The 18787-nt window shown below is 38.6% G+C and overlaps 1 protein-coding gene across 18 annotated transcripts in view; it reads right to left on the bottom strand.

Annotated features, from left to right (window-relative positions):
• PHF20 (PHD finger protein 20) overlaps positions 1–18787 on the bottom strand; it is a 72928-nt gene that overhangs the window by 41517 nt on the left and 12624 nt on the right. For 6 of the 18 annotated variants that reach the window (XM_064391132.1, XM_064391135.1, XM_064391119.1 and 3 more), the window contains 7 exons: positions 8575–8746; positions 8280–8364; positions 7499–7578; positions 3792–4179; positions 3298–3405; positions 2091–2267; positions 1115–1294 (listed from right to left, as the gene is read on the bottom strand). In XM_064391132.1, the coding sequence (XP_064247202.1) occupies positions 1115–1294; positions 2091–2267; positions 3298–3405; positions 3792–3915 (589 nt within the window). In that variant the 5' untranslated portion in view covers positions 3916–4179; positions 7499–7578; positions 8280–8364; positions 8575–8746. Of the gene's footprint in view, positions 1–1114; positions 1295–2090; positions 2268–3297; positions 3406–3791; positions 4180–7498; positions 7579–8279; positions 8365–8574; positions 8747–14583; positions 14699–18787 lie in introns of all 18 variants that reach the window. The other 12 variants (XM_064391125.1, XM_064391122.1, XM_064391136.1 and 9 more) reach the window with 4 other exon arrangements.

Below are 18787 nucleotides of genomic sequence, written 5' to 3'. Positions count from 1 at the left end.
GCCAAGCCCTGTTCCCACAGCTTTGCTGCTTGTATCCAATGAAGCAAGCTCAGGCCACATCTCACACATTCCATTAATGTAATCACACTACACACACAAATATTAAACATTCAGTTGGAATTCTCCTGAGTTCAAACTCAAATTACAAATGCTCAGCAATAGCTGAAGGAGACCAACACAAAAAGAGCTCGTATTTCTAAATAGTGTAAATGTGTAAATTTTCATTTACACATCCAACCTAAGTGAAGGGAAGAGGTCAGTTCCTTGTAGCACTTTCCACCCATTAGTGGAAAGGGAGAGGACATGTGACTTGAACAGTTATACCCAAGTGAGTGAGAGAAGGTAAGTGCAAACAAGAGGCAAATTTAAAATAACCAACAAACAACACATTGAGATTACTCCAGCAATGTTGAGAAACCGTAAATCTCTCCAAGTGCTCTGTTACACTTAAAATTAAACTTGTTAAATAGGGCAGAAACTAGGAAATACATACTTCAAGTTTCCCCAGTTAGCTGTCTATACAAAGATTAAAGTTATGAGAAATAATCACAGGACAGCACCATGTTTTGACAGTCTACTATCTGCACAGGAAATTTTAATTTGAAAAGGTAAGGTAAGAACATTCCCCAGCTAAGAGAAAATAGAATAAATGTATTACAACAGACACCGAAATTTTTGAACTATTTCATAAATTTGCACTAAAGCCTCCAAGTCTAAACATAAGGATATAAAAATGCACAATGAGGATTTCCAAACAGCAGTAACAGTAGTATTACCACATACGTGCAGCAGATTTAGAAGAAAAGAACCTGACCTTTTATGGTGTTAAGTTCAATTTAATTCAGAATTCCAAACACTGAAAACAAGCATTTGTTAACTTCATCATCATGCTGAAAATATTACACCCAGTCATTTAAAAATTACAATTTCCACATTTAAGATTGCTGTCCAACTTGAAAGCATAAGACTAAAACTGAGTCCACAAGGAATAAAAATATGCATTTTTTTTACCAAGGTTAACATTGCAAAAATGCTCCCTTGTAACACTTGCACAAGTACAAAACACCCGGTGTCAGTTGCCTTAAGAAATGCATCAACATTAAGTATGAAAAACCTGAACCTGTAGCAGCAGAAGTTTCTTGAGTTCTGACAGGAACAGAGGAAGACTCAGTGTCTTCAGCTTTTTCTTCCTGCAAACTGGCGTCTGTACTGAGTGCTGTGCTATGCAATGTGTTTCCAGGTGATCCTTGTTCACCAAGACTTTGGTCAGATTCAACAGGAATTTCTAACTGGACTAGAATGAGAAAAGAAATTTTCCCTGAGCAAAATGTACACAAAAACATACTTCAGAACACAGAGCGGGGGGGGAGTGGGGGAATCCTCATCACATTATAATGAAGAAAAATACCCATCCATGCTCTTGGTCACACACAATTTTTGCAACACAACTAACTTGTACCCTTCTGAGCTTACAGCTGCTTAGAAACACACAACCTAACTGTTTATAGCCCAGAATAGGACAGATCTCGTACCACTACAAGAGCTCCCTCAAAAGGGAAAGGCAGTGAAGCACAGGGCAGAAAAGGGAGTGTTATCTTAACCCTGTTTAAGCATAAAAGCATCCCATTTGATGCTTTTAGTGTTCAACAACGGGATTAAACTGTAAGAACCGTGAGAATTCAGTACGAGGGCTGTTACTTCTACAATGTGAAAGTGTTAAAACTTTGAAATTACCTCATTTTCACAATCAGAACCTACATTCCCTACAAAAGAAAACCAACCAATCAAAAAAACCCAAACCAACTATCTCCTTGGATATTTTTAGCCTATGGAGCTCTCCTTTACTGGAAAAGCTTCCATCACCCAAGAGAAATGCTGAGGTTACTGACAGAAAGGGAATCAAAAGCCGAAAGCAATCAGGGCAGCAGAGCAATAGAAACTTTACATGATTTTTCCCTGCACTGCTGATGCAAACAGGTTTTCATGGCAGATATGGAGCCTGCAGGTTTAGCAACTGAAAATATGAAGCTTGCAACAACCACATGACCAATCTCATCACAAAATCTGGGGTACAGTGTGAAGGCACTTACCCTTCTCAGATTCATTTTGGTTAGTTACTGCATCTTTCCAAGTCTGAATTTCCGTGGAAGTTGTGACAAGATCTGTATTTAAAATCTCATGGCTAATACTGGATGAGAGTCTTGACGATCGCCTCCTGATCTGGTCTCTCTCAGCATTATCTGAAGAGTTCTTAAATTTTTCCTGAGCTGGAACAGTTGTATTTAATGGTACTATGCAGTTACAGGAGTACAAACAGATCACAAGCAAACTTTCAAGTTCTTCCCTCCCTGTGACTCCCTTGAAAGTATGTTTTTTAAGGATTAAGGCTTAAGGAGATTTTTGCACCAAAAGCTAAAAAGCCTGGAAAATCAGGCCTCTGTAAAAGCTACAATAAGATACAAGTAAGCATAAAAATACAGCAAAAGCACTCAACGTTTTTCTTCTAGTAAAAGATTTGAAGTATGAATACAGATCAGTATCTTATTAGTTTCTTACTGAGAAAAAAAATTCCACTCAGTAAAATGCACACAAAGGCATACTGCAGAGCAGTGGGGGTGTGTTCATCACCTTACAGTGGAGCTGGTCTAAACAAACTGTTCCACGGATGTAAAGGAGTTAGATTAGACAATTCAGACATACAAAAAGCCATGACTGAACTGGATAACCTACACACACTGAAGTTTAAGACTGTGGTATTAAGAAAGCAAAGTTTTCTTTTGATCTTCATCTCCTTGGCCATGACATTTTTACAGAGAATATAAATTTCTTTCCTCATCAACACACTCAAGTTCTTCAGCCTCCACACAAAGATAAAATAGAAGCTATTCAACTGCAGTGGCATGAATATTTATGTAGTATTAAACTGCCCTTGCTTTAATCCTCCATCTAGTAACTGAAGAGTTCCTACAACTTCTAAGGCTTCTGCAGCCTTATATACATTGGAGGCAATATAATCACTGCCACCCATACATCTATGAACTTTTCCATCAAGGCTCACAACTTATGCCTCCTTTATCCAAAATCAACTTTAAAGATTTAGGGGGGAATTCCAGCATGATGATGCCACATATAAATGGCAAATTTATGAAAAACAAATGCTGTATTTCAGTCAATGCATCTATCACAGTTCAAGATTAATACCATAGCCATTTACCCCTCCTCCATCCATTAAGCTTGAAGAATTTTTATATTTATACACACACACATAATGTGAGAGATAAATATCAAAAAACTCACACAACGTTTTTTCAATCCTGGGACGCTTCAGTGGAACATCACCTCCTTTAGGTATTTTCCGACGTCTTAACTCCAAAGTTATGGGCTGCAGCGTCTGAGAACTTGGCTCTAATGTTTACATAACAGAAGAAAAATTGATTAAATACAAAGCTGTGAAACACTTTAACACAAATTCCCAAGCCTCACAATCTAAAATACTGGGCCGCATAAATACAGCTTCATCTAGCCTTCTAAAACCCGTACAGTAGTATTTAAACCTACTACAGGTATGCTTTATATTACATGATGGTTACTTGCCTAAATCCAATCTCTGACCAAACCACCAAGGCTCCAAAATTCAGTATGTTCCTGGCTGTCCTGAATAAAGATGAACTTAATTTTTTTTAAGACTTTCTAGACATTTAGGCTGTGAAAGAGCATGACATTTCTTATTAATTTAGGTAAGTTTATAAGTGTTCTGGTACATGCCTAAACATTTAAGCTTGGCTACATACCTGTGGGAGGTGTTATTGGTGGTCTGCCACGCTTTCGCTTAGTTTCTTTCACATTTTCCTGTGGACTCTTTACCTTGTCATTCTCAGGCTTCTTCTCAACTTGTGTATCTACTGAATATTCCATATCATTCTCTGATATATTCTCTTTATCTTCTTTTCCATTCTTAGGTATATTCTTTTCTGAGATCTTGCCTTTTTCCGAGATGACTATAAATTTTCCCTCTTTATCAGGCTGTTTAACTCGTTTCTCAGTCTTTAATGTCTTTTCATCTTCGTCTTTCTTTGCATTACCTGTTGCTTTCCTCTGCTCTTTAAATTTCTCCTGGTTTTCAGGAGATGATGGAATTTCATTACCTCTTTCCTTAGGCTTAGCATCACCCACAATATTCTAGAATAAAGGCAATGACAGAAAAATCAACTCACTGTAGTCTAAAAGCCACCCCTCCCCGTTGTATTTAGCAGACCGGCATCTTTGTCCAATTTTTCAAGTGATAAAAGTACACCTCTTGCACTCTATTGCAACCCACAGATTAAAACTTAGAGGCATCTGAACTGTTGAAGGACCTGTGCAATGTGAACAGGACAGGTCAAGAAATCCATTCTTCACCACGCAATGGCAGAAGACATTTGCTGTTCCTTTGTTCCCAAAAGTAGGCTGGGTCCCTACTAGCTTGTGCAGTACTACATAAAACCTACCTGGGACACTGCAGAAAGAGTGAGAGTCAGGAGCAGAGAAAACAGCAGACAGCTCAATCACTTGGATGTGCAAACTCTCTTCCTTTCACAGCATTCAAAGCAGACATGCAGTTTGCTTGCACTAATCATTGCTGCTGATACTGCTAAGGCTAATCCATATCCTTCCCCTTTTGTGATCAGGCTTTACTCCACAGGGAAGGGGCAGGGAGAATGATACACGCTGATTATGTCTTCTTCCCCTTCCAGTGATCCTGCTACAGGCTGTCCCAGATCAACAGAAATCTTCTACCTTTGCACATAGGTTAATAATTTATATTTAGTCATGTGTCAACACTGCCTTTAGTTCAACTAACTTCTCTCTTCCTGTTGCCTAATTGAAGCATTAAAGAACAACCATGCTGCTTCCCAGACACAGTTCTACAGGGCACAACAATCTTGAACTTTGACCCAGGATCAGAGGACAGAAAAGGCTCAACACCTTCTTGGGGAAAGGTAGTGGAACACGTGATTCAAGCCATATAAAATTCTGAGAAACCGCTTAAGACTGACTATTTCCTTGTAGTGCACTACATCTTGCCTTGTCCCACTCCAGTACTCCTGTCTATCTGTGGCTTACGTGAATTGATACCTTTTAAAGTATTTTCAGACCATAGCCTTTAGAAATAACACTGCTGCATTAATATGGTGAACATGCAATCTGCTCCACCTTCTATAATATTATTTCAACCATACTTGGTACAGATGTGATTAAAAAAAAAGTCACTGTTTAAAAGCGTGAAATGAAATAGCTATATATTCCATGAAAACAGACAGGTAAATTGGAAGGAAGTCTTTCACGTGTCTGAGCACTCCTTTTACCACACATTCTCTAAGTCTGTATTCTGCAAATTCCTTACAGGAGAAGCTTCAGGTGAGAAGCTTTGACAGCAACTCAAACATTATGGGGAAAAAAAAAAATCCCAAACAAACAAATGAACACCTACCACCTCAAAAAACAACCCTCAGGCAACTACCTTTCAACACTTTCCATGCTTACAAAACCATCTGATTTGAATTAAGTATGTGGTACTGGAACGCTCCTAAGCCATCCCAGTCAAAATATTCTCGGGAAACTGAATCATTAATACAGTACATCTGAATTATTCTTGGTGTTACTGAACTCTTACAAGTTGTGTGTCTTTGCAACGGCACATTCACACTGTTACAGATCGTTAGCATTTTACCAACATTGTCCAACACAGCCATTTACACACTCTACACAGGGACAAATCAATAATGTAATTAAAGCAATTATGACCTGCTTATATTGCTCCCTTCATGAACTGTGTGGTTTGGAGCACTTTTTTTTTTCCTTAACAAGATTTGAGCCATGTGCGCCTTCATGACTACACTCTCTCCTCCTGAAGAACAGGAGCAAGACACCTCCCCCTCCAATTCCAACATTCTGCTACACTATTGCTGTACCTATTTTTTCTGATTCTTGAACACCCCAGTAGCTCAAGTATTTTTTTTTCAAACTTTACTTCTGGTTGTATAAGTAGACCTCACTAGTAAATTCTCACTTTATGCTTTTTTATGCTAAAGGACAGAAAAAATGTTCTAGCATAACTTAAAGAGATTCTCTTGGGCTGAGAGAAATCTTCTTGCACAAAGGATAAAAGGAGAAAAGAGAAAGAACCAACCAAAAACCCCTTTCATCTCCTTTCAAAGCCTTTCCAAAGCTATGCAGTATCATGAAACTTCCTAAAAGAGAGATGAAATATTTTTGTTTACTTATGCAGAGTATTTCTTCAGATTGTTCAACTCCCTTTATTTAACATTAAGTATCATAAAAACATTTCTCATGGAAATGAAGATTCTGCAGTAGTTCACTTGTGAGTATTAGTCAACTTTCCACCACACACAATGATAACCACTTAAAAGCTATTCAGGGCACTTTATGGCAAATGTGAAATCGTGTTCTGTCCCAGCCTGGCAGACACAGAAATCCGGAGGACTGCCCACCTCTCCGCGAGAGTGACAAATATAAATTGTACCACTGACATTCATTACTGGAATCTGTGTTTAAGATTGTACTGGGGTGACAGATTCAATTTCTTTGCTCAAACTTAAAGTTTCAGAAAACTAAAGGCAGAGAGCAGGACAAAAAACCCACCATGCTACAGTTACCACACAGGAATGTGTGACAAGAGATCAGACTTAAAATCCTGTCTGTAATGAAAATTCCTACATGCCCATACACGAAAATCAAAGTACAGAGCAGCACTTCTTCCTCCTCACCATCAGCAGGACAGTTTATATTTTTTTTTAATGTAATGGCTCACTACTACTTTGTATCATGAGCTGAAGGCTGAACCCATGTGCCGAGCAAGTGAAGGGTTGGTGAAACAGCCAAACCACAGAAGGGAAACAAGGAATAGTTAAAAAAAGCTGGTCTTCTCAAAGTTGTGAGGTGAAAGATTAATAGCCATGCTCCTTAAGTGTCTCATGAATATTAAGCAGTTACTTTGGGAAAGAATAGTTTCTGTCCACTCCATAGTTGTCACTCCTTTATTTTTAAAGATATATATATTAAAAAAAAATAAAAAAATATATATATTTAAAGTAATCTCAAACAGGTAAAACAATCACAGCATAATTCAAAACCTTAGCACTAGTTTTAGTATGTACATTCTGAATTTTCCAATGATTTTCAGAAATCTGTTTTACTTATATACCTATGACTTCTTTAGTTCAAGAGGTGCATTTCAAGAACCTGAGAGCTTTGCAAATCATACCACAAAGATTCACATTTCATTTCAAGGGATTCCCTTTAATGAAGGGGAAATGAAGTCCCCTTTTTCCCTTTCTGAGATATCCATCACCTCTTTTCATTTTAAGGGACTTCATTTCAGACATACTGTATTTTAGCAGTAAAGGTTTTTAATTAATTTCACATTTTATAATTCAACAGATCTATCCACCTGAACTGTCATTTAAGAATACACTAGCTGCACAAACACCATACTTACCTGATCTTTGGAAAAAGCTTTGACATGAATGTTTTTGACTGTCTGAACTACGCCATCATAAAATTTCACAGTGTATGTACCTAAAATATGAAAACAAAGTGTAAGAGTTCAAATATCAGAAGATATTTAACACAGCACCAGCTAATAGCTCCAAAACTCCAGCTGCACAATTAGCCCTAGACGAAAGCTTCTTTACCTGTGTTGTCAGAACCCTCAACACACAGCTCCTATCACAGGCCAGGAAGACACAGCAAAGTTATCCAAAACAATTCTGGTCAAAAGAAAGGTGCATGTCTAATCTTAGAGCTGCTCCCCAGATGCATCTTAGTCACAAAACCCCAAAATATTTTTGGTGGAATATTCCAATATAGAATTACACAGTCCTTTTCTCCTTGATCTTACAACATAGACAATCTAAAGCAAGCCCAGCATTAGAACAATCATTCACAGTTCCCCCATCCCTTCTGATTTTTAAAGGGATTTTGCAGCTCTGACAACAGGTTTTATTGCAGTTTATAGGCAGTAACAACAAAATTAAGAAACAACTTTTCCCACATATATACTTCAAGCAAGTACTGACTGGATATCCCAGCAAAAAGTTGGTTTTTTTTTGTAAAAAAGGTAAGAGGTTAAAAAAGTTAATGACAGACTAAAAACATAATTGAAAATACATTTTTTCACAGCTGTTTTCCATCTGCTGTAGTATCTCTCCACCTAAATGAGGTTCCAGCACAACTAGAAATACATAACTACTAAGTGTGACAAAACCAGGAATCCTTACCATCTTTGTTAACAGAAGTAACTTTGGCTGGATAGAAGCGACAGTCAGACCAGCATGCCAAAACCCGATCATTGATATGAAATCCCTGCAAAACAGTAGTTAAAAGTGTCTTCGTCTGAGAATTACTGAAACATACAACTTTATCAAAACACTTCAATTACTAGCTTTCCAATGTTTAGAAGAAATTGTAAATTTACAAAGCAGGTAACACAGCAACAGTGAAGAATTTTAAAGGTCATCGTTCATACAAACACACATTAAACTGTCACACAAATGTTCTCAAATTTCTACTTACTGCACAACCTTCTTCCTCATGCAATCCTTCTTTTCTTAACTGTATTTTCTCTAGGGGACGTAAATAAGGACTGTCCCAACAAAACCATTCATCATATCTATGGTTCCAGCGCTTGAAATGGATAAGTACTTTCCCCTCTTCATAATCAATTTCTTCAATGTGTGCTGGATACCTAATCAAAGGTAGATTACAATATTTTTATTACGAATAAGGTAAACTGTCTCAGACACTTTATACAAATTAACCTTGGTTCAGCTCCTACACTTGTATTGATTTGGTGTACCACTTCTACAAGCAATAAAGATGCTACATAATGAGGGAGCAAAGCACATAAGAAAACCCAAAACTGAACAGCAAATGTAAACAATGGCTGCAGCAAGAGAAGACAAGTTCTTAGTCTAGGGTGGAAAAAATGTAACTACAGATTTGAAGTCAGAAAGATCTTCCCTACACCTAGACATGTCACATTTTACAAAATCAATACCTTCAGTCCACTCTCATCAAGAGTAACATTTGTGTGCCAATACACTCACTTCTCTAAGATACCCATCACCAGGCATCATGAATCATCTATCCAATGTAAGAGGAAAATCCAGCAGGCACACTAAACATAATTTAAGTGTTAGAATGTCAAAGTTAAATTTAATCTGCAAAATCCTGGGATTTTTAAAATATCATTTTCTTAGTACATTAGTAGTAAGGGATTCTGAGATGAGTCAAATTCAAATGTTCCTGATCAGGAAGACCTTGCAAACTCTGTATTTCTTTAAATTGCATTGGTAATTTGTAACTTCAGTACAGATTCCAGAATCATAGCTATTTCACTATCCCAGATGAAGGTAACATTCCAAGTACAAAGCTTTCCCTTCCACTATACAAACATCAAGAGAAAATTTCCACTTGTCGGTGTTTTTGGTATTCTAGAAGAAAGACAAGGCCTCAGTGAATTCTTGAACAAAGGGCTGAAGACAAAATTCAATTCCACAAGTATTCTTTATCTGGTAAACCACACTTGAAAGACAGAACAAGTGGTAGAAGTAGCATCTCAAAAAGATCAAGCATGATACTAACAATAAAGCCAAGACATGTAAGAATTTAGACTCAAATGCAACCCAGGCTAACGTTCTACAAACCTACACAAAGAGAAAGCAAATCTACCTACAACTGAAATCCTCCAGCAGATCTAAGTCATGTCCAGTCATGACTTCACAAAAAGCTATGAATAGGATATACGAGAGTCTTACACTGCAACTACAGACTAAGAATACTCACTGCCACACATGTCAAGCTATGCCATTAGTTCATTCCAATGTATTACCAAAATGCATGCAGCAAAGGCTGTGGAGGAAAGAAATTGCAATGGGAGATATTTATGGCAGGGACATCTGTAACTGGTTGCTAACTTCTTGGGGAAAAAAAGAAACTTCCTTCCCGTGACAGTCAAGTTACTTTGTATTTAGGTAACTCAAGTACTGCCCTTCACAAGCTCTTGACGGGGCAGTAGTCACAGTCACAACCTAAACAGATTATTTTTGGGTATCACTAAGTACACGTAACAACAAAAATCAGCATCCCATTTCCTACAATCTGAGAGCAGCAAAAACAGGTAAATAATCCCAGATCCTCTCAACAAGAGAGCAGCCAGTAGGGTGCTCTTGCCATTGGGACTGCAGTATGCCTAGGACTCCTTTACATTTTCAATGATGAAGACGGAAGCTGATAAAAAGAACAAAGTGCTCACTCAGAATGAAGCTAATAATCCTGTCCAAGCAGATAACCAGCTCTAGGTAGCACAATCCACTTTGTACCCCTGACATTAGACAAGCCCACATTATGAGAGCCAACTAACTCAATGACATGAGACTGCTCCCTGCTTCATATCCAGCAAAAGAAGGAACTTTCTCCACCAGAACCATACATCAGTATCATCTGCATCTATCCCACTTCACTAATGGGAGTCAAGATCATCAAGAAAAGCGTATCTGACAATGAGACCAAATTTGAGTCTATCCGAGTATGTGTGGTTGAGCTAGAGCTTTCAGTTCTTGGAGAACATGCTGCAAAGCCTTCTCTTTTTGAAGCAATAAACATCAGTTAACATACACTCAGTGCTCTTGACTGAAAGCAGGAAACCTATTACAAGCTGTGCTAGACCTATCAATGAACTCTGACAGACCTTGACACCTTGACACCACTTCCCTTTCAGATGAGAGCACTGGCAGCTACAAAACAAAGCAGAAAGGGTCACAGAGTCACAGAAAGGTACATAGATTCTCAACAGCCCTGAGCACCACACACTGACAGGCCAAGCTTCCTTCCTCCCACACCTTTTGTAGAACTGAGCAAGCACACCACATCAGGAGGTACAAGTGCTCACAGACCTATACAGAAGAGTAACAGAACATCACCCATACACTTCCTCCATATAGCCTGTGAACATACACAGGGGTAGACATAACTTAAAAGAAATTCAGACTTGTTTATTAAAAAAAATACTATGAGAGGATACACTAAGTGAAAGGTCAATTGCTGAAGTCTGGATAAGGCCCTAGAGAACAACTAAGATATGTCCAGGGTGGCTCAACACATCCTCCCCCAAACCACAAAGGAAGTATTCAGCTGACTCAATGGATATTCAAGACAGCTAGTGGATTCTGGGTAAGAAAACCCCAAATGGTACTGATTTAAATATTTAACTGAAACACTGTGAAATTGGAGACATCTTGCAACATACAGGAAGGGCAAAACAAGTAGTTTTTCAGCTCAATTTGAAAGGAGTGATGCGCTCATACCTTTCAAGGACTTACAAACTGGCTAAACAGTAAGAGAAAATCTCTAGGATGGCCAAACTGCTGGCATTAGTTTTCTAAGAACCTAAGAGGCAATCAAAAGCTCGAGAACTAAATAGACTATGGTTAGCAATGACTAGCAACCTCAGACTACAGCTGTCAAAGCACAGCAAACAGTATGAAAATGGGTTTATGGTACACAAATGTAAAACTATCCTCTTCTGGCAAGAGGTAAATATCTGGAAATTCCCTGGACTAAGTCTGTTTCCCTTCTCTTTTCCTACACACCAAAACAGAATTGCTATAAAACCCCACTCCCTTGGAACTAGGAAGGGACACGCTTAGTGCAGTCAAAGCAATGCAGAGAGGAAAGGAAGCATCCAGGAGAAGCAGCACTGTGAAGGACAACAGCTATAGTGGTTCATCTTTTTAGTACTTATTGACCAATTCCTAGCAGCATGAACAACTGAACTCATGGGACTGACAATCTGAATCTTAACAGGGTAGCACCACACCCTTAATATTACTCAAGAGCTCTAACCATAATTAAAAGCCCCTTCACATCCATTTTACCCAAACAACAGACAGAAAAACCTGGATGTGTCATTACAACAATTTAACAAAAGGTAACATCATTTGCCTACTGCAGGCATCCAGAGCAGTCATCCTCTTTTCAGTGAGAAAGGATGTAGCTAGCCACCACTTAATTTAAATGATTAAATGCAAAAGGTTTCAAAATGTCAATTCAGCTGAGACAGTGCGCCCATGTCCATGGCTACAGCAACCCCTCTGGGATCCCTCCACTCAGGGCTGCCCTACTGCAGCAGTCCCTCTCCTTCATCCTCTGAATTCCAGCACTATGAGACCTTTCAGGATCCACAGAGGCTCTCTCCCCATAGCAACCTGAGGACAACAGACCAATCTTTCATGACAGTTTTGATGCATCAACCCAAGCCCTAATAACCTAAAGTGAAACACCAAAAGTACTCACTGTGCTCCATGGAGTTCAAGTATAGGATGTGGCAGACACCAGGAACTGCAGCACACTGCCAATATGATATGATTCCAAATACAGCAAAGCAACCTCTGGGACAAGCAGTAAAGATGCAAAATTCACTTTGCACTTTGACAAGGAGGAGGCTCCACAATGACTACTCTGCTGGCATACAATGTTTTTTCTTCACCAGAGTTGACAACACATCCAAACACCCTGTAAGTCCTTAACTAGCAATTTGGAGCACAAGCCATTGACATGAAAGAGCACTCTGACATGAAATATTTTCCAAAGCATCACTGCCAACAGACTGGCATAGTGGCCCATGAACTCACTGATGTATTTGGTACTGAGAACAGAAATCAAAACCAGCACTTTAACTAAACAGGAGACTTGTGACTATGTTTTAGCACCAACACAGCAACAAAAGTACACACAATAAAAGTGTGGACCTCCAAACGTCTAGCATTGGGAAAAGCAAGTGTTAGCAAACAGGAAATCCTGTGCTCCTACAGAAGTGCATGGTAACCACACCACAGAGTGGTCCTGGTTGCATAGGGGCAGATGAAAGCAGCAGAGAAAAAAAAAACCAGTCTGCTGTCCTGTACAAATCCACACCCAGTGAGTTGTGTCAGTACTGATAGTTTTGCTAAGCCCCCGGTTCTTAAAAATTTTGATTTAGAAACCCTGAAAATGCAAATGCACACAAATGCAGGGTTCAAAGCTTAGCAAGTAAACAAAAGCTTTCAGAACTGGAGAGTTCATAACCAAGTTGTGAGACCAGAGTTGTAAAGCACTGTGTGTAGAACAGGTAACTGAAGATCAAGTTTTTCTAAAAACCAAAGAACATGGAACAAATAGCACACCCAAAATTCAAATTTAAGCCAAGGGATATGCAGAAAGTAGAGCAGTTTGTTGAATTCCCCCCCACAAAGTTTTCCCATGCAAGAGTTATGTACACTCAAACACTGTTGTTGAGCAAATGTCAGAAGGATAAGAGTCATGGACACAAGTTATTAGTCTTAGTCAAACACCAGCTACACCAAACTACAGACAGGCTACAAGATCTTATTTTTGTAAGCCTGACTTTTTTTTTTTGTTGTACTAACAAAACTCAAGAATATTGAAAATAGAGGCAGGTTCAGATCAGTGTTGATCTACACAACTCTTGAATACACAGATAAGGCAACTTAACGTGTGAATAGGATTTAATGTTCATATTTTATGTTCTTTATGGAAAGAGCTATGTTTTCTCATTTTCACAATTCCAATGCCCCTGTACCTGGGGAGAACATGCTCTGCATGCAACCAAGACGCTTTGAAATAAATCTCCTGTGTCTAAGGCAGTGCACCGTCTTCCTGGGATGCCCATAGAGTTTTCAATACTGACTTTGCACACTTCACCTGTTGGCAGGTTCCAGAGCTTTAAGTACAATCATATCTAACCCATACAAACTTCTTAATAAAAATCAACTACAGATGATTTCAGGAAAGAGGATTTATCTACACAAGCTAACAAAACAAAATTAATTCCTGTATTTAAGAAGTCTTTGACAATTTTTATTTTATCTCTCATTCACTGAGAATTACTAAATGCTACATTTTGAGCTGACTTGAAATGTACAGAGTTAGAAAATTCAAAGTTAGACTAAGTAATTTGTAGGCTCTTTTTCATCTTCCTAATACAGTGGTTCACAAAGAAAAATGTTCTTCCTCACAGCTGAGAGCTGCAAGACAGGCACCAGACCAGACTTGTTAGCATGAAACATGTTTCTCCACACAATTCTTTAATTCTAAAGCTGACCACCATTATATGAGTACAGGCCTAACAAACTCAATCAGAAAGCCTGTGAATTCACAACAGCACAGGGAAAGGAAGCAGTAAGGATATTCTGTACAGCAAAGAATTTATTCTTCTGTAATATCTTCTCTGCAATATTAAATATAGCACAGAACTTAAAGGGTGAATTCAGGAGAATGAGAGCCTGAAGTCCAACTAGATTTAGGAGCAGTCCTATTCCCAGACACAACACCAGTACACTTCTGGAGGGCCAGCACAACATATCAGCATCTACTGCCCATCTCAATCACTGGTATATAAACTTATATAAATTAGCTACTTTCCTACAAACCAATGACTATGACTCTAAATATTGAATCAATACAAAATGTTATAGATAGTAAAGACTTTAAATTAATATAACATGAATGGTTTTAAAAATATACCAGTTTTTTAATCTGTCACGGGCTTCCAACTGGGCTCCCACCTCAAAGTTGATCCCTCTTCTATTCGGAGGATGTTTTGTCATTTTGTAATATCAACACTGCTGATTTTATTCCCCTGAAAAATGCAATTAAATATCAATCACTAATCAAGACATACACAAAATAAGCTTATGCACTATAATTCCTAGAAGCCAGATGTTAAGGAATCGCTGTAATTTTGGTTTGCAGAAAGTAAGGGGGCAATTATCTTTTAAACAAGGCTTCCCAAGTGACAGTGTGCACAACGATTCCAAAAGTATGCTCAAAATGGCAGCTACTGGACCATGAAAGAATGAAGCTCATCCTCTGTCCATTGGTCCAAGTTCCAGGTCAATTAAGAACCACGCAACCCAGTGTTCATTCACAAACAAGATGGAAGTTTCATAATATTTTCTTCCCCCCCCGCCCCATTTTGATGAGGACAAGGAATCTAGTAAACAGGAAGTGGACAAAACAAACACAATGACAATCTTTCAACAGCTACCACATTAGCGAAACACTCTGTAGCACTATGTCACCTCATCACTAGAAGTACAATAAAGTTCAAAGAATTTACAAATATGTAGGTTTTTTAACCAATTTTAGAAGACTCGCTATACTCCTTGCATATTTGCCATGTGTTCATCCAACTTCTCCACTGTTTTAACCAGAATATAAAAGAAGTCTTCATTAATATTTGTTTCCAACAGATAATATAAAAGTTTAAGAAATCTCGCTCTAGTAGTTTCTCTCAAGGTACACATAGTGAAGAAGCCTGGCCAACAGCTATTTTTCCTGATTTTTTTGTCAGATGTTTCTCACAATTTTAAGATACAAATTATGATCCATTCCTGTAGTCTTCAAACTCACAAGATGCAAAAACCACAAGTAAGTCTTACTCAATATCACTGTCCTTATAGTAAGGTTGTATCTTGAAGATTCAATTACAGATGGACAAAATTGATTAGTTAAAATAAAAACTCTAGTCTTACACTACATGAACAAGATATAAGCACTGGCATTTTGGTTCACATAAGGCATAAATAGTAAAGGTATCAACTAAGCTGCATCTACAAAAATATTAACATTGTGAAGAATTACTCTAATTTCAAGTGTGGTTCAGAAATCAAAGATCTTTAGGAATATCGTAGAGCTTTTACAATAGGGAAAAGCTACTCCTTCACCACACTTTTTAGGCCAGGCAACTTGCCATGGGCTGACCACAGAGACAGCCCAACTACTTCCATTCAACCACCACACTGCAAACAAACTTCTCTATCAAAAGCTCATCTGCTGCCTTCCTCTAAAACAGCACTTTTAGACTCATCCTCACCTCTATTAAAGCAGCCTGCAAGGGTATAGGGGAAAAAATACTACTGCCTGTAAGTCTGATTCACAGCAAAAGACAAAATATTCTAGCCATCTAGGAACTGAAAAAATTAATTTCCTAGAGTAATATCTGACAGCAGACTGAGTTTTCACAGTATCACATTGGATCTGAACCAGCCCAGCCTTCTAATGATTGGGGCAGGAGTCAATAACTTTTCATTGGAAAAGGAAATTAAGAAAAACTTAAGATGGTTGGGATTTTACAGTTTATGCTGCATCAGAACATAGAATTTGAAAAAAAACTAAAAAGGCAGCAAGTGCAAAGCTATATTTTAAGAGGTTTATCCACCAACATCTCAAATATCTACTATTTTCTTTGCAGATTTACATCATTAAAATACCCCTTTCTCACTCTAGCAATGGAATGTCATGCCTCCAAACACTGAGCAGACATACATCTTGCTTAACACTTGAAGAAATGATATCTGCAAGGTGATTCTTTCCCTAGTACGCTTATTTTTCCTTTTCACTAAGGAGGGACATGCAAAGCCAAGCCAGAGGCACTCTCGGTGCATTATCTCAGCTTCCCACAATGGTTCTCCTCAGTAAGAGCTGCCATCTGGATGAATGGGATTCATGTCAGCTCACCTCCATGGGGCTGGAGAGGAACATACAATACACATCTCCTGCCTTCACTAACAGGATCACACACAATAGGGCTTCCATAAACACATTAATTTTGGTGTGGAAGGTCTTACTATGGTTTCATTCAAATATTTAAAAAATATGAGTATCACAACTAATAGGAAATGTGAAGAAAAAAACCAAAGCCATTTAATCAAGAGTTACAGAGGCAGCGGATTCCATGAAAATCTGAACACAGCTAGTCAGCTAACACCAACATCAGTTAAAGCACACGCATACTGCACTTCACTAACTCAGCTAAGCCTGTTAGAAGGCAGTAGGTCACAAAGTTGAAAGAGAGAAAAAATTTTCTGAGCAAAAAATCTCATATCATTGGCCCCTTGTCCCAAGTCTTCATTTCTCTCCCCTCTCAAGTTACAAAGCTTAGGCTGCTTTGGGTTCTCTCACATCCTACCACAGGCTTGCACTGTGGTTCTGCTCCTCAGACCATGAAAGCAGGCTGGCTTTTCCATTTACAGCCAATTTACAGCTTCCTCAAGCAGATTTATCTCTTGACATGAGATAAATTACTCAGTAAGAGGGTCTCAACCATTTTACTCCAAATACCCAGCCTTAGAGCAAGACTGAAACCATGAGACACAACTTTTACTGAGAACCATGACATGGCTCTGCACAAACTAGGCCAAGAGGCAGTGCCAAAATACGCTTCACCAGCATGACCATGACTATACTGATAACTTCATTTCTCAGAAAGCAAGCACTGAACACAGGGGCTTGCCTGCTTTGAGACTTTATGTTTCTGCCCCTGTCCTCTCCAGGAAAGACTGCTTAAAAACCCTGAACTACATTGAAACAGCTTGTCAATAAACAACCCCAGACTGATCAGACATTCACAGCTACAACTTGGAAATAAGAATACTTTGTCAGAACATCTCTCCTAAAATTTTCTTCACCAGAAAATCAATTTGTATTAACTTGGTACCTAAATCGACACACAAACAGGATTTCCGCTCTGCTAACTCTGAGAATACATTTATCCCGTGTATTGAAGACCATGATTAAAACATGGAGACTAGGCCTACCCCAAAAGCTTTATGGCTTTTCTCCAAAACTTCTTACTTCTCTATGAAGATCAGATCTTTTTCAGGACCAAATAGCTCAGGATTTAGGTAAGTCACTACTTCCAAAACAAAATGTTTCTAAATCTGTATTACTGAAATATATGCTATTTTAAAGACACAGTCTTTTGTTCTCCATCTAAGTCATCATAAGGTAATTTAACTTTTAAAGACTATTTGATTATTCAGACAGATATCAGTGAAAAAGCTACACTTATCTCAGGGCAATGCAGAGAAAAATATATTAATATTGATCCCTTCAGGGATCACAATTTTTGCCTCCTAAAACAAGCTTTCTGCTCTGCTAACAGTGCAGGTCCTGTACACCTTCACCTGTAGCTGTTCTTACTCTCTCCAGCTTTCGGTACTGTCAGTGCAGAGCTCCAAACCTGGCGTATCACCATGTTCCAACAGAAGTGGGCTCCTCTGGCAACTGAAAAGTCTGTTTCATATTATAAGACAGAGCAAACCCAAGCAGTTATGGCAAACTTTCACTAATAACAGCCTCTACTGTTTCCTCTGTGGAAACTGCAAAATCACTGCAGTCTTTTCCAAACCACACCTACCTTGGCAAAACTATTTTCCAAATCCCCGTGGAATGATTAAACCATTCCTGTACAAAGTGTCACACCAAAACCCCTTCCTTGAAATCAGCCCCACTTTCAAACTTCATTCTGTCTCAGTGCTGCTTCATAAAGCAGTTCAGAAGAAATGCAACTCACTTCCACAATTCAGCCTATTTCCTTAATTCTTTTGTGCATCCATGCCAAACCCAAGGATTTCCCTCCCTCTGCCATAAGGATACAATAAAGAAAAAAAGAGGAACACCATGAAAAAAAACCCCATAGTTCTCTGACCTGATAAAGGAGCACAGTCAACTTTGACAGTTGGCATAAATACAATCCTACTTTGCACTGAGAACTTCTATTTTATTCTGTATGGGAAGCTTGCTGTCCCAACTCCTAGGAAGCACTCAGTACCTTGGTGGTGATTCCACAGGACTACAGGGTAGAACAGGTAATAAAAAGCACTGGCAAAAAAACAGAAAGTAAAAGCAACAAGCCAGAGATTGTCTTGTATTCCTGGGAGATGCA

The sequence above is a fragment of the Passer domesticus genome, chromosome 16 (assembly GCF_036417665.1).
Source record: "Passer domesticus isolate bPasDom1 chromosome 16, bPasDom1.hap1, whole genome shotgun sequence".
Classification (NCBI taxonomy): domain Eukaryota; kingdom Metazoa; phylum Chordata; class Aves; order Passeriformes; family Passeridae; genus Passer; species Passer domesticus.
This window is presented reverse-complemented; position numbering and strand designations above follow the sequence as displayed.